At 38.3% G+C, this 21,121-nt stretch overlaps 1 protein-coding gene across 1 annotated transcript in view; it reads right to left on the bottom strand.

Annotated features, from left to right (window-relative positions):
- Positions 1 to 952: 952 nt before the first annotated feature.
- ggps1 (geranylgeranyl diphosphate synthase 1) overlaps positions 953 to 21,121 on the bottom strand; it is a gene marked incomplete at its 3' end in the record, with an annotated part of 42,386 nt that continues 22,217 nt past the window's right edge. The window contains 2 exon segments of the mRNA NM_001291760.3: positions 953 to 3,777; positions 3,844 to 4,989. Of these exon segments, the coding sequence (NP_001278689.2) occupies positions 4,204 to 4,989 (786 nt within the window).

The following is a 21,121-nucleotide window of genomic DNA, read 5'->3' as shown; positions in this document are numbered from 1 at the left end:
GAACTACGCTAATGGTCTTCAGGCTGCTGCTTGTGTGTCTTTTGCACCACCAAGTGTTGAGATTCTGTTTTGACACATCAGAAAAGGGGAAATCAGACCTGAAAAAAAGAGCAACTTGTAAATTGTTTAAACTTTAATAATTTGCTTGCTGACCTGATGCAATACTAATCAATCATACAGCAAATCTTTTCATTATAGTTTAGATGCAAAACCAGACGTCCTTTACAGGGCATCTATGATGAAAGTCATCTTCTGTCTGCTGTTTGGACAGAACTGTGTGCAGTATAGCGTGTCCACAGTCATATGGGGATGATATAAACACAATAAGTCTTTTTTTTTTATATTTCCTGATGTTAAAGTAGGACCCAAATCCCTCCTATGTTGAGGCCCACCACAACGTGACGTGCATCTGTAGTTTCCCCGCCCACTGAATTGATTGACAGGTGCCATGTCTCCATAATAACAGGTATACTCGTCCACATAATATTTATGTGCAAATACACTGGGATTAAAATCTGTTCAACTCTCTGTGAATAGATGTTTTTAAAACGGAGCATGTTTGTAATAAAAATATTATTAATAATAATAATAATAATAATAATAATAAAATTAAATAAAAAAAAAAAAAAAAAAAAAAAAAAAAAAAAAAAAATCGCTATATACTGTAATTCCTATAACTGCTATAATCACCACGGCCCCATGCATCTGTCTGTGCGTGTACCGCAAACGGCATTTGTGTGTGACTCATATCAGAAAGGCTTGAATAAACTCCAACACAAATACATCAAATAAACTTCCATGGTATTTTTGACTACTAAGCTGCATTTCCGCTTCATCCGTGTCTGTCTCTGTCACTGCTTTTCTTGCACTACATCAGATAAACAGCAGTCAGACACGCATGGGAGCAGTGGGCGGAGAGAGAAGCTGCTCATTTGCATTTAAAGCCACAGGCAACAAAAACAGCCACACTGTACTCAACAGCAAAATGGGCAGATTTTATTTTATATAATAAATAATCTGATGAGTGTTTTGAGCTGAAACTTCACAGACACTTTCTGGAGACACCAGAGGCTTATCTTACATCTTGTGAAAGGGGTAAAAATGGTGCCCTGTCGGTGCAATAGCCTAGTGGTTAGCACGCCGACATATGGTTCAGTAAAACGTCAGGAGTTCCAATCCCGGCTTGAGGACATTTCCCAACCCTCTCCCTCCTTTTCCCTCTCTGCCTCATTACTGTCCTATCTAATAAAAGCAAAAAGGCCAAAAATAAATCTTAAAAAAGGTGCCCTTACTGGAAAAATGCACACTAGCATGATGAGAACATGAGTGGCTGAATGTTTATTCAGGGAAGTATTCAAAAGACACAACAAATAAAAGAACAAAATCAAAAGTGGAAGGAGTCTGATAAAACGCACATGACCTGTAAAACATCAAACATGGTGCGAAATTCACTATTTCAGAGTTATTTGATCCTCAGGTGAATGTTCAGCGTCCTTTAACATCATCAGCCCCCAAAAACAACCCAACAACTGCTAAACAGAAACACACGAACGACAGACATTCAGGAGTGTTGGAGTATCCACACGTGAACATAAGGCCTCATCACGTCAGCTGAATAAACCGTGTATGACATTATTCACTCACATGACGATCTCTTAATGAGGAAGAATAAATAAATGAATGTGCTGACTTCAACATTCTCAAAGGCAAAAGAGCAGAATATCACTAATCATATAATAACCATGATCATTACTAAAATATTGGTTTAATAATGAAAACAGTCGACATGTTAATAATAACAATAAGTAATACAAAAAGAAAGGTCCATGAACATCCTCTTAGTCAATATAATTTGTGGTGAAATCATTAATCATTTAAACATTAAATGGTTGTATAATCTGAGAGTTTTTATGGTTCATTTATAAGGAAACTCTTCATATATTTAACCATGGAAAATGACCAAATATTTAAGACGCCAATTTCACAAGTCTATGAAATACGAATCAAACAGAACAGACTTTGTTTCCTGCCCTCAGTCTAAACAAATACTACAGAAATGGTTCATTCACAGTGCAGACCTGATTAGCATGAGTCATTGTTTTGATTGGCTGACTGCAGCTCTGCCTGAGTGCCCAGCTGAAGCTCCGCCCTATACTATTTTGACTGACTACAACTCCGCCCCAGACTTTTGCATGCTCAGCTCCGCCCCATACTATGTTAAATGTCTGACTGCAGCTCCGCCTCCTCCTGATGAAACACTAGGGACACTTCAGGATCAGTGTTGCCAGGTAATTTTCCAGAGCGATGTTTGCTTGGCAATGTTTCTATTAAGAATGGGCAACAGTATTGTATCTGTAACCCATTGCTCTAATTAGTTACCCTGGTCACACCTGATTGCCCATTTATGGCATAGTTTCCCAAAAGTTGCCCTGTAAATCATCAGCATTAGACTCTTCTGAGTGCCTGACTGAAGCTCCGCCCTCATACTTTTTAACTAGCTGACTGTAGCTCCACCCCCAGACTTTTAAATGCCCAGCTCCACCCATTCTATTTAAACAGGCTGAGCTCTTCTTCCAGATTCCAGACTTATAAATGCTTCAGTAGCACTGGCTTTACCCCATACTATTATAACAGGCTTACTGCAGCTCTGCGCCAGACTCTTTTGACTGCCCAGCTGAAGCCCTGCCCATGCTATTTAAATTGGCTGATTGCAGCTCCACTGCCAGACTTTAAAATGCTCGGCTATAGCCCCACCCCCCAAAGTCTTGATTGCCCAGCTGAAAGGCCACCCCCATACTATTTTAACTGACTGACTACAGCTCCACCCCAAAAAAATGTTGATTGCCCAGCTGAAGCTCCACCCCTGTACTATTTAGACAAGGTGACTGCAGCTCCACCCCCATATTTTAAATGCTCAGCTCCACCTCCACACTATTTTAACTGGCTGCATACAGCTCAACCCCCAGACATTTAAACACTCAGCTGTAGCCCCGCCCTAGACTCTTGAATTCCAAGCTGAAGCCACACCCCATACTATTTTAAATGGCTGACTACAGCTCCGCCCATGTACTTTAAAATACTCATCTCCATCTCAGTACTATTTTAACTGGCTGACTGCAGCTCCACCCTCAGACATTTAAATACTTAGCTGCACCCTCGCCCCAGACTCTTCAATGCCCAGCTGAAGCTCCACCCTCCACTCTTTTAACCGACTAATGCATCTCTGTCCCTGAACTCTTTTGAATGCCCAGCTGTAGCCCCACCCCCATAATATTTTAACTAATACAACTCCGCCTCTGAACTCTTTTGACTGCCCAGCTGTAGCCCCGCCCCATACTGTTTTAACTAATACATCTCGGCCCCTGAACTCTTTTGACTGCCCAGCTGTAGCCCCACCCCAGACCATTTTAACCAATACATCTCCGCCCCAGAACTCTTTTGCCTGCCTAGCTGTAGCCCCGCCCCCAAACTGTATTAACTAATGCATCTCCGCCCCTGAACTCTTTTGAATGCCTAGCTGTAGCCCCGCCCCCAGACTGTATTAACTAATGCATCTCCGCCCCTGAACTCTTTTGCCTGCCCAGCTGTAGCCCCGCCCACAGACTGTATTAACTAATGCATCTCCGCCCCAAAACTCTTTTGCCTGCCCAGCTGTAGCCCCGCCCACAGACTGTATTAACTAATGCATCTCCGCCCCAGAACTCTTTTGCCTGCCCAGCTGTAGCCCCGCCCCCAGACTGTTTTATCTAATGCATCTCTGCCCTTGAACTCTTATGCCTGCCCAGCTGTAGCCCCGCCCCAGACTGTTTTATCTAATGCATCTCTGCCCTTGAACTCTTATGCCTGCCCAGCTGTAGCCCCGCCCACAGACTGTATTAACTAATGCATCTCCGCCCCAAAACTCTTTTGCCTGCCCAGCTGTAGCCCCGCCCACAGACTGTATTAACTAATGCATCTCCGCCCCAGAACTCTTTTGCCTGCCCAGCTGTAGCCCCGCCCCCAGACTGTTTTATCTAATGCATCTCTGCCCTTGAACTCTTTTGCCTGCCCAGCTGTAGCCCCGCCCCCAGACTGTTTTATCTAATGCATCTCTGCCCTTGAACTCTTTTGCCTGCCCAGCTGTAGCCCCGCCCCAGACTGTTTTAACTAATGCATCTCTGCCCTTGAACTCATTTGAATGCCCAGCTGTAGCTCCGCCTCAGTTTATTTTGATTGGCTTACAGTAGCTCCGCCCTCAGGCTCTTTATACATGCGGCTCAGATGCTCCACTAAAGCCTCCAGTTCCGGGTTTCCCCCGAGCTCCTTAATCAGCCTGTAAGCCTCCACCTCCAGATCCAGCAGCGTCTGCCGGGTGTAAGCAAACGAGCCCACCTTCTCCAGATAATCCACACAGTACCGCTTAATATCCAAGTTCTCCGTTCTCTGACGCAGAATATTCTGCACCTGTGTGCTCTCAGGATGCGACCAGATGGCGTGAATGGTGGGAAACGAGAACTTTCCTTCGGTCAAGTCTTCACAGAAGCTTTTGTTAGCGCTGTACTCTTTGGAGTTCAGATTAGCGTAGTCGTCCCGGATCTGGAAATACAGCCCTAGAGTGTCTAAAAGTGGCTTCAGATCTCGTTTCCAGTCAGAAAAGAGTTGCATGAGGCCTACAGCGAGCCCAAAGAGGCCTCCGGTTTTCTGCAGCACCATGGCGCGGTACTCAGCCTCGCTGGGACAGGTGTATGTGTCCCGCCAGTGGATGTCCAGACCCTGGCCGCGGTGCAGCTCCAGCAGCTGCCGGGTGAAAACACGCACCGCCTCCGGGTGCTCCAGCATCAGCACCTTCTCCAGGCCCAAGAAATACACATAGTTTGCAGAGTTGATGACCGACGGGATGCCGTAGATGCTGTGGGCCACTGGGAAACCCCTCCGCAGCTTCGAGCTGTCCTCAATATCATCAATCAGCAGACTTGCATTGTGCAGCATCTCCGTCACCTCGATGATCACCTGAAGATACACAAACAACCAAGATCAGCCTTTATTAAAGAGTAAATACAGGCTTATACGTCTTATATCAGTCTTAGGCCCGTTTACACTAATACGTCTTAGAATAAAAACAATTCACGCAAAAATAACTTGCCATTTTTATTACACCCTTCTCTTGTTTTAAACATTCAAGTTAAATTTTTTTTAAATGAACACAAAAAGAATAGAATCGAATAACTCCTATAGTATTGAAACAAGTAGGGAGAGAGTTAATAATGAGGACATTATTGTATATTGAGTGAATAGTAGGAACAATTTAATCTGAGTTAACTGTCCCTTTAAGGCCTGTGACTGTCTATTGGCCATTGGCCCAACCCTAGTGTGAACATGTCAGAGTTTAAACCATCTGGCCACAAGAAATGTTTTGTAACTTTAATAAAGATTAAGTAATCTACAATGAAGACTATGCAGAGTGGATTATTCAGTATCTGTACCTGAATAGTGAATACCTGAACAGTAGGGATGTAACGATATTGTAAATACCGTCATACCGCAATAGCAATTTTTTTTCAATATTACCGTAGTCGCATGACTCGATAAAACTATAGGACTTCTGAGAAAATTTGCTCAGGCGAATGAAGCGAACGGGAGGTAGCGGGAACTACAATTCCCATCAGCCTAGGCGTGGTCATCATCCTTTGCGGTCTGTTGTCACTACAGATCCAGTAATGTGGAAATGGAGTGTGCTGCTAGTAGCGGGGATGAAAAAAGAGCTGGAAATGATCAAACCTAAAGCGGGTTTTAAATCATATGTGTGGAAGCATTTCGGTTTCTCTCAAAAAAGATACGAGAAAGGAGAAAAGGTAACAGACAAAGAAAACAACAGTATGCAGGCACTGCCAGACTGTGGTGAAATATAAGTCGGGGAATACAACTAATAACAGTCATGGGGACTGCAGAACACAGCACACTGTTCAGATTGATGCAGACATTGACTTGTACCGCAAAGAGACCTCTATCTCACTCATGGCTTCTCAAGTGGGGGAAAGACAATGCACAATGTTACCCACTGCTGTCAACCTTGGCTAAATCATATCTCTCTGTCCCAGAAACCTCAGTCCCAAATGAGAGGGGTTTTTCTGTTGCAGGGGACATGCCCAGAGATCCAGCTTTTACCAGATCATAGTTATATGATAATTTTCCTTAAAAACCCATCTCTATCTAAGTGAGTGAGCGATCAAATGTTGAATGTGATGAGTTTTCAACAATATTAAATTGACACTTAATTTTTTTATATGGTTTATTAGTTTTTTTGTTACTAAAATTGAAAAATTGAAGTTGCTGTTTCAAAGCTTACAGGTAGATGGCTAATTTGTATGTCATTGACACTTTTGGCACTTTTTAAGAGTCTTTTCATTAGTTTTGTTTTTCCTGTAAATTATTCAATTAATACCGTACCGTGACATTCATACCGAGGTATTATCGTACCGTGAAATTCTGATACCGTTACACCCCTACTGAACACTATCATTCACTTTTATCTTTACTATATTTTATTCATCTCTGCTTGCCATTTATTTGTTCTAAATTATTCGAGATTCACTCCTATACAAAATACCCCCAAATCAATCCAAGAAGGATTTTCACCGCATTTTGTGACAGAAATAATTCAATTCAATTCAATTCAGCTTTATTTGTATAGCGCTTTTACAACGTAAATTGTGTCAAAGCAGCTTCACATAAATGGTCATAGTAACTGGAACAGTGTGGTTCAGGTTTTAGTGTTTAAGTTCAGTTCAGTTTAGCTCAGTTCAGTGTGATTTAATCATTACTGAGAGTTCAAACACTGAAGAGCAAATTCATCGATGCGTAGTTCTACCAATCCTGAACCATGCGAGGCAGTGGCGAAAGTGGAGAGGGAAAAAAAAAAAACTTTACCTGATGGGAGTGAAGAAAAAAAACCTTGAGGGAACCAGACTCAGTTGGGCACGACCATTTTAATTTCTCCGCTGGCCAAAAGTGTGCAGAGCTTCATTCGCCGTATAATAAATAGGCTTTCTGAAGCTGCCTGCCGTGTGCATCTAAGTTTCCGGGAAATGCAGAGTTTTTTTTGTCTCTCGTTCACCATGCAGTAGCTAACACTGCATGCAAAATACACGCTTAGAGCAGCTCCTCGAATCAAATATCTCGTTTGTCACGAGGGGCATGAATGAATTGCCTGAATGAAAGAGCCAAACTGTAGATAAGTCCACCACTTTAAAATTAGTCAAATAATTCGATAACTGATGTCCATGTAAACACTTTCTCCCCTGTGTGTGTGTGTGTGTGTGTTTTGACTCTGTGAAAATCAGCGCGTGCCCAAACCGACACTCCCCATTTTTATGCAAATTTTTTTAAAGACCCTCCCTCTTTTACTCCTCCGACACTCCCCCCTAAACAGAGCTGGACACGCCCACTTTCCTGACTTTTTCCAAAGTAGAGGTGTGAAAACACCCTGCTGAAACGAGGGGGTTTCATGGCTCTTTAAGAGTACCAAACAATGACTGAAGTCACAAATTAAGTAACAGAACCAATTTTTAGGTGGCCAAAAATTCACACGCACACTTTAGATTCCCATTGTTGCACATTTATGCTTTGTGATTGGTTCTTAGATCAATGTAGAGTAAAAAAAGTCCAGAGCTTATCAACTTAAATTTTATCGCGATTCGATATAATTAGTTTATTGGCAGAGTCCTACTATATCCATATACTCACCAACCGGAGTGCTGCTATTATTATTTAGCAAATCTGAACCATTAGCTATATTAAAACAACTCTCTTGCCTGTCAATCAACAACTGCGTCAATGTGCAAGTTCTGAAATAGCCTAAAAAACCTAAAATAATCCAATTAATAAATATGCACAAGTGTGTAACTAATACTTTCTGGCTGACATCAACATATCATGCAAATGTCCAGATGCTTGACTAACACACACAACAATGCTTCTGGTTTAAACATTTTATGTAGAGGAATTTAAGAAACTTTAACCATTTATTTACAGTATTCTATTGTATATGATGCCTCTGAAATAGAGACTAAACCAAAAGAGAATGAATGAATGAATGAACGATGCTTGTGCAGTCAAAAGTGCTGACAGGACTTATTTGTGGATCTGACGTGAGAATGCTGATATTATGAGGTGAAACACAGAGGTGTAATATCAGTGGAGTCCTGCAGGTGGCAGCAGCTGCACTATATTAGATGAGCAGTCCGCGTAATCAGGGTGTGTCTGAAATGCAGACCATCATCATCATCTGTGTTTAGTCTGCGCAGAGGTATCAACACATTCACCAGACTTCAAAAAGAGATGTATAAATATAAATACATAAATGCGTTATTGATCATTAAATGGCTTTATAATTTCATGCAGAAAAAAAAACATTACATTCCAAAAAATAAGATTACAAAAAATAATTAAACAAATAAATAAGGTGCACAAAACAATTTAATAAGGAAGAAATATAATTATATATAATTTCACAGGTGTGTTTATTTAGATCCTTGTTGCATTAGAGTTAACAATATTTTCTGTTAATTCATACAAACAATAACTATCAGTATACATTTTTTATTTGTCTTTAAGACAGAGAATAAACATGCCACTCAATCTTTATTAAAATAAAAATACATTTATGTAATACTTTATATAATTTTATAGTTGTTTGCATATTAATGTAGAATTTTTATAATGTTTTCTCATTTTATTTTTACGTTGATGCTATTTGATTAATTAAAATATTAAAACGTGTGAATGCATGCAAGGTTAAAGTTCTGTTAATGCTTATCTGCCCCCACTATTAATTATTCATACATTTCATTATGCAGGAATTTGTGGATTTTGAATATGCATACATTTATTTATTTTTAATTTATTTATTATTTATGTAGAAATTTATGAATTTATTATATATATTTATTTATTTGCATATTTATTTATTGTTTTATCCATGCTGGAATTTATGGATTCATTTACCTATTTATATAATAGTGTATTTATTTATAATCTTATTTATGCATTTATTTAATAATTTGGATTTCATATATAAATTTATTTATTTGCATATTTATTTTATTTATGCAGAAATTTAGAGATTTGTTATATAAATTCATTTTGCATATTTATTTATTATTTTATTCATGCAGGAATTTGTGGATTTTTTATATATATTTATTTATTTGCATTTTTCTTTTTTTATTTATTCAGGAATTTATGGATTTGTTATAAAGATTTATTTATCAGCATATTTTTTACTTATGCGTGAATTTGTGGATTTTTTTATATTTATTTATTTGCATGTTTATTTGTTTATTATTTTATTTATGCAAGAATTTATAGATTTATTATATACATTTATTTTTTTAGCATATTTTTTTTATTTATGCAGAAATTTGTGGATTTTTAAAATTTATTTATTTGCATATTTAATTATTATTTTATTTACGCAGGAATTTGTGGATTTTTTTTTTCAAATTATTTTTTTTCCCCTGGAAAAACAATAAAACACAGCTTATTTAATTTAATAAAAATTTTTATTGCAATTCAACCTAATTTATCCAAGTCAACCTAAATTATTGAAATCTTTCCAAATAGAGCTCATCAAATTATCTAGTGAAACAATATACTGCAATATATATCACAATGTCTGATTTTTCCAGTCCTAATATAAAACTTGACTGGAAGCAACGCATGCTATGTACAGATTTGAGTCTACAGAGGCCAAAAAGCATGTTTAAATAAACTCCAGCATCCCACTCTCTGACCTTTACTTTCAAAACCAACAAAACAGGAGAAAATCTGCAGTCCTGAATCACCAGCAGGGGGCGAAAACACTGGCATGAGCTTCAATCATGGTGAACGCAGAGCAGGAAAAACTTCAGGCGGAAAAAAACAGAGTTGACCTTAACAAGTGTGTATGAAGAGCTGCTGTGAAAAGCCCTCGCGCACGAGTTAAAAGCAGGTTACTGTAAACTGGAGCTGTCAAAGTAATAATAATGGACGCGTCTGAGAGCGAGAGCTGCTGGGAATGAAGCCAAACACACACTTCAGACACACACTGATCGTCTCCATCATATACACACAGCCAGTGTATCGGTGTGACATCTGCAAAAACACATGCTGATTCTGATCTGGGAGCGCTGTTTTTACACACTGGGAGATTTTCGATTTACTCTGCTTTCATCTGCCTTCATGAAGCATTACATCATCTCTGGATGACATCATCTCTGCTTTCTGCTTGCTTACTAATGCCTGCATGAAAACAATCAAGACTTGCAGAGCAAATGCCTGTGTGAAGCATTAACCAGCCACTAATGAAACCATTCGATATCTGTACTAATAATGAGTATTTTTAAAGCTAGATTTATTATAATAATGCTTTTAAAAAGTGCTTAAGATCTTTTTTAATCGACAATATTTAATATAAATGTAATAAATCAAAGACAGAGAGAGATTTTGAAAATGTCTATAATAATGTGGCGGTATTTAATAATATTATATATATTTATTTATACATTAGTCCTTTATTCATCACGAGTTTCCACAGTAGAATAAACTGCCAACTTATCCAGCTTATGTTTTACACAGCAGATCCCCTTCCAGCTGCAATCCAACACTGGTAAACACCCATACACACTCTTTTAAACACACACTCTACAGCTCAGTTCATCAGTTCCCCTATAGCGCATGTGTTTGGACTGTGGGGGAAACCAGAGCACCTGGAGGAAACCCACGCCAACACTGGGAAAACATGCAAACTCCACAGAGAAATGCCAACTGACCCCACCAGGACTCGAACCAGTGGCGTTCTTGCTGTGAGGCAACAGTGCTAACCACTGAGCAGCCGAGTCACCCTTAATACAATATATTATGGTAATTAATATGCACAACAACGTTGTGGGTACTTGCACTTTTTGACAATGTTTATTAAAACGATCAAATAAATATGCAAATAAACCTAATAAATATGCAAATAAACCTTAAGATAATATAAACAGATATAAAGACAAACTAACCTTTTTAAAATAAAGTAATAAGGATGTCACAATGGCGGAGTGGTTAGCACGATCGCCTCACAGCAATCACAGGTCACTGGTTCAGTTGGCATTTCTGTGTGGAGTTTGCATGTTCTCCCTGTGTTGGCGTGGGTTTCCTCCGGGTGCTCCAGTTTCCCCCCCACAGTCCAAACACATGTGCAACAGGTCAATTGGGTTAGCTAAATTGTCCGTAGTGTATGAGTGTGTATGAATGTTTCCCAGTGATGGGTTGCAGCTGGAAAGGCATCCGCTGTGTAAAACGTGCTGAATAAGTTAGCGGTTCATTACGCTGTGGCAATCCCAGATTAATAAAGGGAGTAAGCCGAAAAGAAAATCAAATATTAAAATTTTTTTTATAATAATAATAATAATAATAATATATCTCTGTTTTATCTGTAAAAGTTTAAGAAACCTATCAAAAAAAAAGTAATTTTACTGAGAAATTTAAATAAATATTATGCTCACCCAAAAACCTCTAAACAAGATGAAATTACATTTATCCAAGAGAGAAAATAAATAATAAAAATCAATAAAAATAAATAAAGTAAAAAATAAACACATTTTTAAAATTTTAATAAAATAAAAATAATAAAAAAAAAAAGCCTGTCCAGAATACAGATGTACCATAACAACCCAATATCACAAAGATTAATCCTCAGGTATTTAATATACATATTATTATTAAAATTTCATTCTAAAGTTGTTGTTTTTTTGTCATTAATTGTGATGATTTAAGTCCACCAAGCTAAAACTTGCATTACATTAAATATTTATGTACATTATTAAGAATAAAAAAAAATTTAAATTTAGAATCTCAAATAAAAACCAAATAAAACCCTGTAAAAATACATTTAAAAAATATATATATAATAATAATTATGCAAATTTCATGACAATGTATATTTTAAGGGTGTCACGTTGGCTCAGTGGTTAGCACTGTCACCTCACAGCAAGGTCACTGGTTCGTGCTTCAGCAGAGAGAGAGAGAGAGGAGGCGAGTCGTGCACTAAGTGACCTGCAGTTTGGCAGTATTTACGGTTTCGAAAGGGAGCGGGCGCGCGGTCTAACAATATCATCCGCGTGGATACGGTTTGTGTTTGTGTGTGTGTGAGAGAGAAGAGAGAGAGCGTGATGCTGTGTGTCGCTTGGTGCTCTCTCTATGTGTGTGTGTGTATGAGAGAGAGCGTGATGCTGTGTGTTGCTTGGTGCTCTCTCTCTCTCTCTGTGTGTATGTGCGTGTGAATGAGAGAGAGCACCCCCCCGATACGAACAAGACAAACAGGTGACCGCGAACCTAAGGTCGCATATACGGTATTCAGTTTCTGAATGGTTTAGGCACAAGCTAACAGTTTGGTGACCCTGTCTGAGCCTTACGTCATCATTTTTATTATTATGCATGGTCATACCGGATACGGAGGTAAAATAGAGAGAAGGTTTGACAGTATCAAAATTTGGATACCGCCCAAGCCTAGTAACAAGAGGCAATTTAATCATATCATAATGTTACATAACAGCTTCCAAAACATTATTTATCCATATTTGGACCTTTTTGGATTATATATTAGTTTTCTTCTTCTTCTTCTTCTTCTTCTTCTTATTTATTATTATTATTATTATTATTATTATTATTATTTATATCATTATTTTGTTATTATTATATATTTGTTTTTATTATCATTATATTATTATTATTATTTTTACTATATATTAATATCATTATTTTGTTATTATATATTTGTTTTATTTATTATTATTATTATTATTATTATTATTATTCATCTTTTATATATTTTCATTATTATTATTTTTATATTTTAATAATAAATTTTTATTAGTATTATTAATGTATTATTATTATTATTATTATTATTATTATTATTATTATTATTATATTTCATACATTATTATTATTATTATTATTATATTATTATTATTATTATTATTATTATATTTTTAATTATATATTTTATTATTATTATTAATATTATTATTATTATTATATTTTTAATTATATATTTTATTAGTATTATTGTTGTATTATTATTATTATTAGGATTATATATATTTTATTATTATTATTATTAATATATTATTATATAGATATATTATTATTATTATTATTACTACTACTACTACTATTATTATTTTCATTTTTAGGAGACAAAGCAAATGACTTTGAGAGTCAAAAGTATCTTCACCTACATTACCGCAAATGCAATGGTTGTGAGAAAGAAAAAGAACCAATAGTTAAATGAAATGGCTCACAATATAAAAAATGCACACGCTTGTGCAGCAGAAAAAAAAGCCTACCTAATACATACAAGCCTTCTAATGATTGAACTCGAGCTCCTACACCTCCGACCGCATTACACACATCCAAAAGGGAAGTTGTTTTCCATTCACAAGATCAAATAAACGCAGAAGCGGAGAAGACGGGGCCATAAAACAGCACTGCTGGCACGAACCGCTGACTTTCCCCTGTCTGAAGAGCTTTAATGAAATATTCAGGATAAAAGGAGAGCTGCTGAAGCGCCGCTCGAATGTGATCTGACGGACTTAGCAGATAACACGACGCGCTGACAGAGATCAGCTGATTCACAATGACAAGATTAACATGGCTTAATCACTGGACGGGTTACAGTTCAGCATGAGCACTCACGCTTTCCTCCAGTACAGATAATTCATGCTAATTATGCTAATGGTTGTACACTATATCAAAGTGTTTAGAGTTTAAAATACCCTGCTGTAATGCATTGAACCACTAAACATTGTTCTCATGACAAATGGTTTTTATATTCATGTAGAAAATACGTTTTGGCACATTTTAATTCTTTTTGTGTGTGTCTGTAAAGATATTTGTGTATTGCTGTATTATCTGTGTGTATAGAGTGGAGGAACTATGATGTCAATTTGTATGCTAAAACCCGGAAGCGAATAGTCAATGTGTTTTTTTTTTTTTCAATGGAGTTTCAGATAAATAACTTAAGGTTTGTGGCTAACAGAAACTCAAGATATTTTCAAGTAGAGCTGCACGATTCTGGCTAAAATGAGAAATCGCGATTATTTTGCTTCAAATAAAGATAATTTTTTCAGGATTCTGTAGATGTAAAATAAAGGTTAATATGAGACTGAAATTATTATTGTTTATTCTCAAACATATGGTAAAACAATAATAATAATAACAATATGTGTAGGTCTGCTGGTTTCTACAAATAATTCTATTCTACTTATAATATTTCTGATGCTGAATTAAAGGTGCAGTAGGTGATCTGCCAAAAAGCTAACCGCTTAGCATATTATCTTTGGACGGCGGGGAGGGACTGTGATTCAAAGCCACACCCCCTGAAATCGAGAGTGCGTACACCGCGTCACAACAGCCGACAGACAACCCACTAGTTCAGTGGTTCTCAAACTGTGGTACGTTTACCATTAGTGGTACACAGGCCTCCTTCTAGTGGTACCCGGAGGAACGAAATACGTCATGTACATGCTACACATATTAAATTTTTTTTCAAAAATGATCTATTTAATATGCCATATATGACATATAGCCTATATTTCTGAGGTAAGCTACCACGTTTTTTAAGTGTGCAGAGGTGTAGCTGCTTTACTGGGTCTACTACGCTATTGTATTTCAATACTGCTCATTTTGGTGGTACTTGGAGAGACTATAGCTGCGTCCCAAATCGCATACTTATGCACTATTCTACGCCATTTTGTAGTATAAATAGTGTAAGTAGTGTGTTCACACTGAAAACTCTAAAAATAATATGTGCACTTTAATTTCCCGGATGATGCACTCATTCAGCCGCTAAAATGAAGTGTGTAATGATGGACACTTCACGCACTCAACGACCGCAGGTTTGCTCACGTAGCAGATGAGGCGGAGCTATCGGACGCACATGTTGAATAACTTTATTTTGGATGGTAAGAACAAAATTCTTCTACGAGAGTGATTATAGCGCCTCCCGATGGTGAATTCGGCAACACTCACGGCAGGTAATATTTGATAATTCGGTCGTTTATTTCACTGATTTGGCAACCGTCAAACGTCATCAGGGAAACGGTTTGAATTTCCGCTTAGTAAAAAACCATTAGTGTGCCATTTGGGACGCCACTACATACATGTACTATCCTGTTGAGTGTGTAAGTGCATGAGTACATAGTGCATGAGTGCATAGTGTATAGTGTGCCATTTGGGACGCAGCTTATTTTTTTCTGAGGTGGTACTTGAGGAAAAAAGTTTGAGAACTACTGCACTAGTTCATGTCATTCGTCAGTTAGTTAGTGCCAGCGCCATGCAGGAATTACATTTATTACTAAGCCACACTTACATGCTATTTCAGAGTAGCATGGTAAACAGTATAGGACGGCTGTCATTGTTCAAAAATGACCCAATGTGAATATAAAAGCAGCTTCAGCTCAGTAAAGCAGTTAGCGCTATTTACTGATGTTTTGTTGTTAAACTAAATATAAATCTACATTATCGATGCTGTAAAAGGACCTTATGAAACTGAAAATAATCACATCAATCTTTCACCAGGAGAAATCAGTGGCTGAACAACACGTCTATGCACATAAGCCATTCATAACGCAACACAAACTAATAAGCTTAGCCTGACTAAAACAGTTTTAAAACAGACCATTACCTGTCTGTTTAACAGTGATACTTCAGCCATGGTGTCGTCCTTCCTCCAGTGTGCAAAAGTGGCAATGGCGCTGTCCATTTTAGTTCCTCAAAATAGCAATGAACCAACGAGTCACTCGCTATCTTCAAGAAACGACTAAAAACTCAACTATTTAGTCTCCACTTCACTTCCTAATCTGCAATTGCCTCTCTGAATATCACACTAACTGTACCAAAAAAAAAAAAACTAATACTACTAATACTTCCCTTCTTAGACTTTACAGACCTGAAACTTGCCTATAGCACTATTTCATTGTTGCTCTTAGTTGTGTAAATAGCTTCCTTGTCCTCATTTGTAAGTCGCTTTGGATAAAAGCGTCTGCTAAATGACTAAATGTAAATGTAAATGCAATGTTCCTAACAGAGGGGTCCCGGCCCACAAGGGGGCCTCAGTGAGCTTTGTGGGGCATCATATTCAAAAGAAATTTCTTAGCAGTGGACAATTAGGAGAAAGATCATGTTGCCTTAGTTCATTTTATCTCCTTTAGCTCAGTGGTCCTCAACCATCAGTCCATGGATCAATTGGTACCGAGCTGCACAAGAAATCATTAATTATTTTCGTTTTAATATTATTCGAGTCTGAACCATCTTTTATTTTGAAAAGTCTTTTATTTTGAAAAATGACAGTATTCTCACGCTTACATCTTGGTCACTCGAGTGTAACGGAGGCCAGCTAGTAAGCAGGTAAACCTCACTCCTCTGACCTTTAAAGGTGCTCTAGCGACAGATGCTAGAGGTCATGGTCTTTAGCCTCCTTGGTAGAGCACCCGACTCCCATGCGGAAGGTTGCCGGTTTGAAACCAGCTCGGAGCGGGTTGGGTGGCGTAGGACCGGCGGGGTTACACGAGCACCCAAATTCAACCCAAAAGCAGCAAAATGAGTAAGAAACAGATGTATTTGGAAAGTTTCTTTACCAAGGGGAAAAGGCCAAGTGAAGGAACTGCCAAGGAATGGATCCGCAACCCACTTGCCAACAAATCAGCATTTTAGGAGGCATTCGCATATCGCGCATTTCTAGAGTTTGCACAAGTTTATTGTTTCCAATGGAGGTGCACGGTTGCCCGCACAAGCAGCATGACGCACTCGCACCAATGAACCCTGAGCCATTAACCCACCGTAAGTCACGTGACAAGAATTGACCAATCAGCTTCAGCTTGTATGGAATATACACATTTGGAGCTTATAATGACTAAGAGGCGACACTCAATAGATGTTTGGTCAATGAACAGTGCAGAAAAAGTGCATGGAGTTAAACTCGATGGCACACAAATCACTTGAAACATCTTAAGTGGCACTCCAATGATTTTTGCATTGATTAAATGTTCATAAGTAGACACACATGCTGTGCTATGATGCTAAGATTATGCCAGTGACAATGTCTATTGCTTTCTAAATGCATTACTGGAATTCTTCATGTGATAGTCAGCTCAGATGTACAATGCTGGATTTAGACAGAAAACAGCAGCATTGCCAAAGAATTTTCCCTCAATGGATAATTCTGTCAGCGTACGATTTCTCAAGATCCTGCAAATGCGGTCGATTAGGCATTAGCATGTAGAGCACTGCTTAGTGCATTGTGTGTTGTTTACATAACTATATTGAAGGAGTTTAACAGGCATAATGAGATTTAATGAAGGACACACTGAAACACTACAGTGCAGGCTAGCAGAAATGTGCACCGCAGCCAGACAAAACTCCTTTACAGATCTTAGTCATGTTTTGAATTAAAGAAAGGGTGCACATTTAAGGCAGGACAGCAGATGTATACTACAACTAAGATTTATGAATTATTTCCAGCCACTCACTGGCCACTTTATTAGGTACACCTGTCCAACTGCTTGTAAACGCAACATTCTAACCAGCCGGTCACATGGCAGCAACTCAATGCATTTAGGCATGTAGACATGGTCAACATGATCTGCTGCAGTTCAAAGCGAGCATCAGAATGGGGAAGAAAGGGGATTTAAGTGACTTTGAACATGGTGTGGTTGTTGGTGCCAGACGGGCTGGTCTGAGTATTTCAGAAACTGCTGAACTACTGGGATTTTCACGCACAACCATCTCTAGGGTTTACAGGGAATGGTCTGAAAAAGAGGAAATATCCAGTGAGCGGCAGTTCTGTGGGCGCAAATGCCTTGTTGATGCCAGAGGTCAGAGGAGAATGGCCAGACTGGTTCCAGCTGATAGAAAGGCAACAGTAACTCAAATAAGCACTCGATACAACCGAGGTCTGCAGAAGAGCATCTCTGAACTCACAACACGTCCAACCTTGAGGCGGATGGGCTACAGCAGCAGAAGAGCACACCGGGTGCCGCTCCTGTCAGCTAAGAACAGGAAACTGAGGCTACAATTCACACAGACCCACCAAAACTGGACAATAGAAGATTGGAGAAACGTTGCCTGCTCTGATGAGTCTCCATTTCTGCTGACACATTCGGATGCTCGGGTCAGAATTTGGCATCAACAGCATGAAAGCATGGATCCATCCTGCCTTGTATCAGCAGTTCAGGCTGGTGGTGGTGGTTTAACTGTGTGGGGAGTGTTTTTAGTACCAATTGAACATTGTGTCGACGCCACAGCCTACCTGAGTATTGTTCCCGACCATGTCCATCCCTTTATGACCAGTGTACTCCTCTTCTGATGGCTACTTCCAGCAGGATAACACACCATGTCATAAAGCGTGAATCATCTCAGACTTGTTTCTTGAACATGACAATGAGTTCACGGTACTCAAATGGTCTCCACAGTCACCAGAGCTCAATCCAATAGAGAACCTTTGGTATGTGGTGAAACGTGAGATTGGCATCATGGATGTGCAGCCGACAAATCTGCAGCAACTGCGTGATGCTATCATGTCAATGTGGAGCAAAATCAGAGGAATATTTCCAGTATCCTGTTGAATCTATGCTACGGAGGATTAAGACAGTTCTGAAGGTAACCCGGTACTAGTAAAGTATACCTAATAAAGTGGCCGGTGAATGTATGTGCGCGTACTGTGTGTATATTTATACTACACACATGCATGCATATATTTGAGAAAATATTTATTAATATTTAGACAAAATATATAAGTATTTAATACCAATTATATCTAAATTTAGAAATCTATGCAAAAACGTTATGTATATGTGTGAATTATATACTCATTTATAAATGTATAGATAAAAACAAATATATATCAAAAACATGCCAAAGCGTTATTTTTAATTGTTATTCGTCAATTTAATCTTTGCCCAGCACTAATAATGAATAAAAAGTAATACTTTTATTATTTGAAAAAGGTTTGTCTAATATTCTGTGTTCAGACTGTTATGAATTCACTTTTCCGTCAGAAGCTGCATGTGCCTTTATGCCTTTCTCTCCTGTAACTCGATCTGAAGGGCACAGTGCTTAAAATGGAGCATAAATGTATTTGCATTGATCATATGCAGTCTCCATGATGCCAGTGCATCAAAACAACAAAGATAAAACAGGTCAGGGCCAAAAATTCTCAGCTGCCTTGTAATCTGATAAAATAATACTGCAACAATACAGTTAGCCCACGGATCAATACATACCTCGGTTTTTTTAACACGGTTTTCGGTTCGGTTCTCATGGCTTGACACACGTTTTTTTTTATTCTATAGGCAATAGAAACAGTAAGAGGTTAAGGAGAAAAAAGTAAAAACGATTTATTGCAATACTCATTTTGTTTTACTTAAAAGCCATGAAAAGTACAGTAGTTCCTAGTGCATTGTATAAAAACGAACACTGCAATCTGCACTAAAAGCATCACCCTTCCTAGAATTCAGTCGCAAAAAGTTAACTTTGCTTGAGGTGGACATGGACTTTAGAAATAATAGGACATGGAAAAACATTTCTTAAATAAACGCTTAAGTATATTAAACACCGCCCACGTAGCACCATTATCCTTGCTTTGTTTACTGTTGGTTGCTAGGTTACCAATACTATAACTAGCCACTCTAACAACTTGACCGAAAATACAACCCATAACCCACCCAATTTGCATTTGAGATTTCCACTTTATATTAGGTGGCCTTATCTAATATGTATTTGCACTAATATTGATCATTTTTTACAATGGACTTTGTTTACATGCATGCTTTTACATTGCACTTATTCTTGATTTAATACATGCATGTAAATTTCATTCATTCTCCTTCGGCTTAGTCCCTCATTAATCAGTGGTCACCACAGCAGAATGAACCACCAAGTATGGCAGCATATGTTTTATGCAGCGGATGCCTGTCTAGCTGCAATCCAGTACTGGGAAACACCCATTCACACTTTCATACACTATGGCCAATTTAGTTAATCAATTCCCCCTATAGCTTATGTTTTTGGACTTGTAAGGAAAACCGGGTAATGCAAACTCCACACAGAAATGCCAACTGACCCAGCCGGGACTCAAACAAGCAATCTTCTTGCTATAAGGTGACAGTGCTAACCACTGAGCCACCATGACGCCTGCATATCATAATTAATTACATTTATAATACACCATTGAACCATCCCATACACTTAAACCATCGCTAAAACTACTCAAACCATCTAATCTTACCCTCAATAGGACCAGAAATGTTCTGCAATACATTATGAACAGTAATTTACAGGGCTCGAAATTGCGACAATTTTGGTCGCATATGCGCCCGAAATTTTATCCATGCGACCTCAAACTATATTTGGGAGCATTTGTGTGAGTGCATGAAATTGTTGTGTGCGTCTAGATTTTACTGCAAAATGTTCACCACATGCGCGGATTCGGGAGACATTCACACAGAATGCATCTTTGCACTTGAAACGCGAAACGCAGCGCTCAGGAATGGTTTAAAACATTCGTCATGTCAACTTGCTGCAAACAAAGCCAAGTCCGTAATGCTTGCCCCGCCTTCGCTCTCTTCTTATTGGCCCACTGCTCTAGCACTGAAATATCAGCTGTCAATCACTCAGTCAATGCCTTCTGGGTTGGGATGACAGAGAGAGCTACTACCACGAAAAACTGTAAAGCGCTGAAGATGAGAATGAAGATTACACTGACAGATTTCGTTTTAGAAACCATGACATCTAAAGTTACAAATAATGACACATCTTACTAGTGACCATGTGCTGAATGTTAATCCACCATCTACACTTTTCCAAGAGTGGATAAAAGACTGTTGGCTTCAAGTCCGCTATGAAAAGTCTCTGGGATGGAATTATCAGGTAACTGTTTGCCACATCTAGCACAAGAGCTTCTGTTTAATCCTTCATATAATCGACAGATGCTGTCCGCCGTGCAAGTGGCAGCTAAATGTCAAATTTAACACCACGTACACCATCACAAACGGACTTGCACTGAGTAAACTAACATCGCTACTCATGAAAAGACCGGTATTGCTATGAACATGACGTT

The sequence above is a fragment of the Danio rerio genome, chromosome 13 (assembly GCF_052040795.2).
Source record: "Danio rerio strain M-AB ecotype USA chromosome 13, GRCz13ab, whole genome shotgun sequence".
In the NCBI taxonomy this organism is placed as follows: Eukaryota; Metazoa; Chordata; class Actinopteri; order Cypriniformes; family Danionidae; genus Danio; species Danio rerio.
Note: the sequence above shows the minus strand (reverse complement) of the source record. Positions and strands in the feature narration are given on the sequence as shown.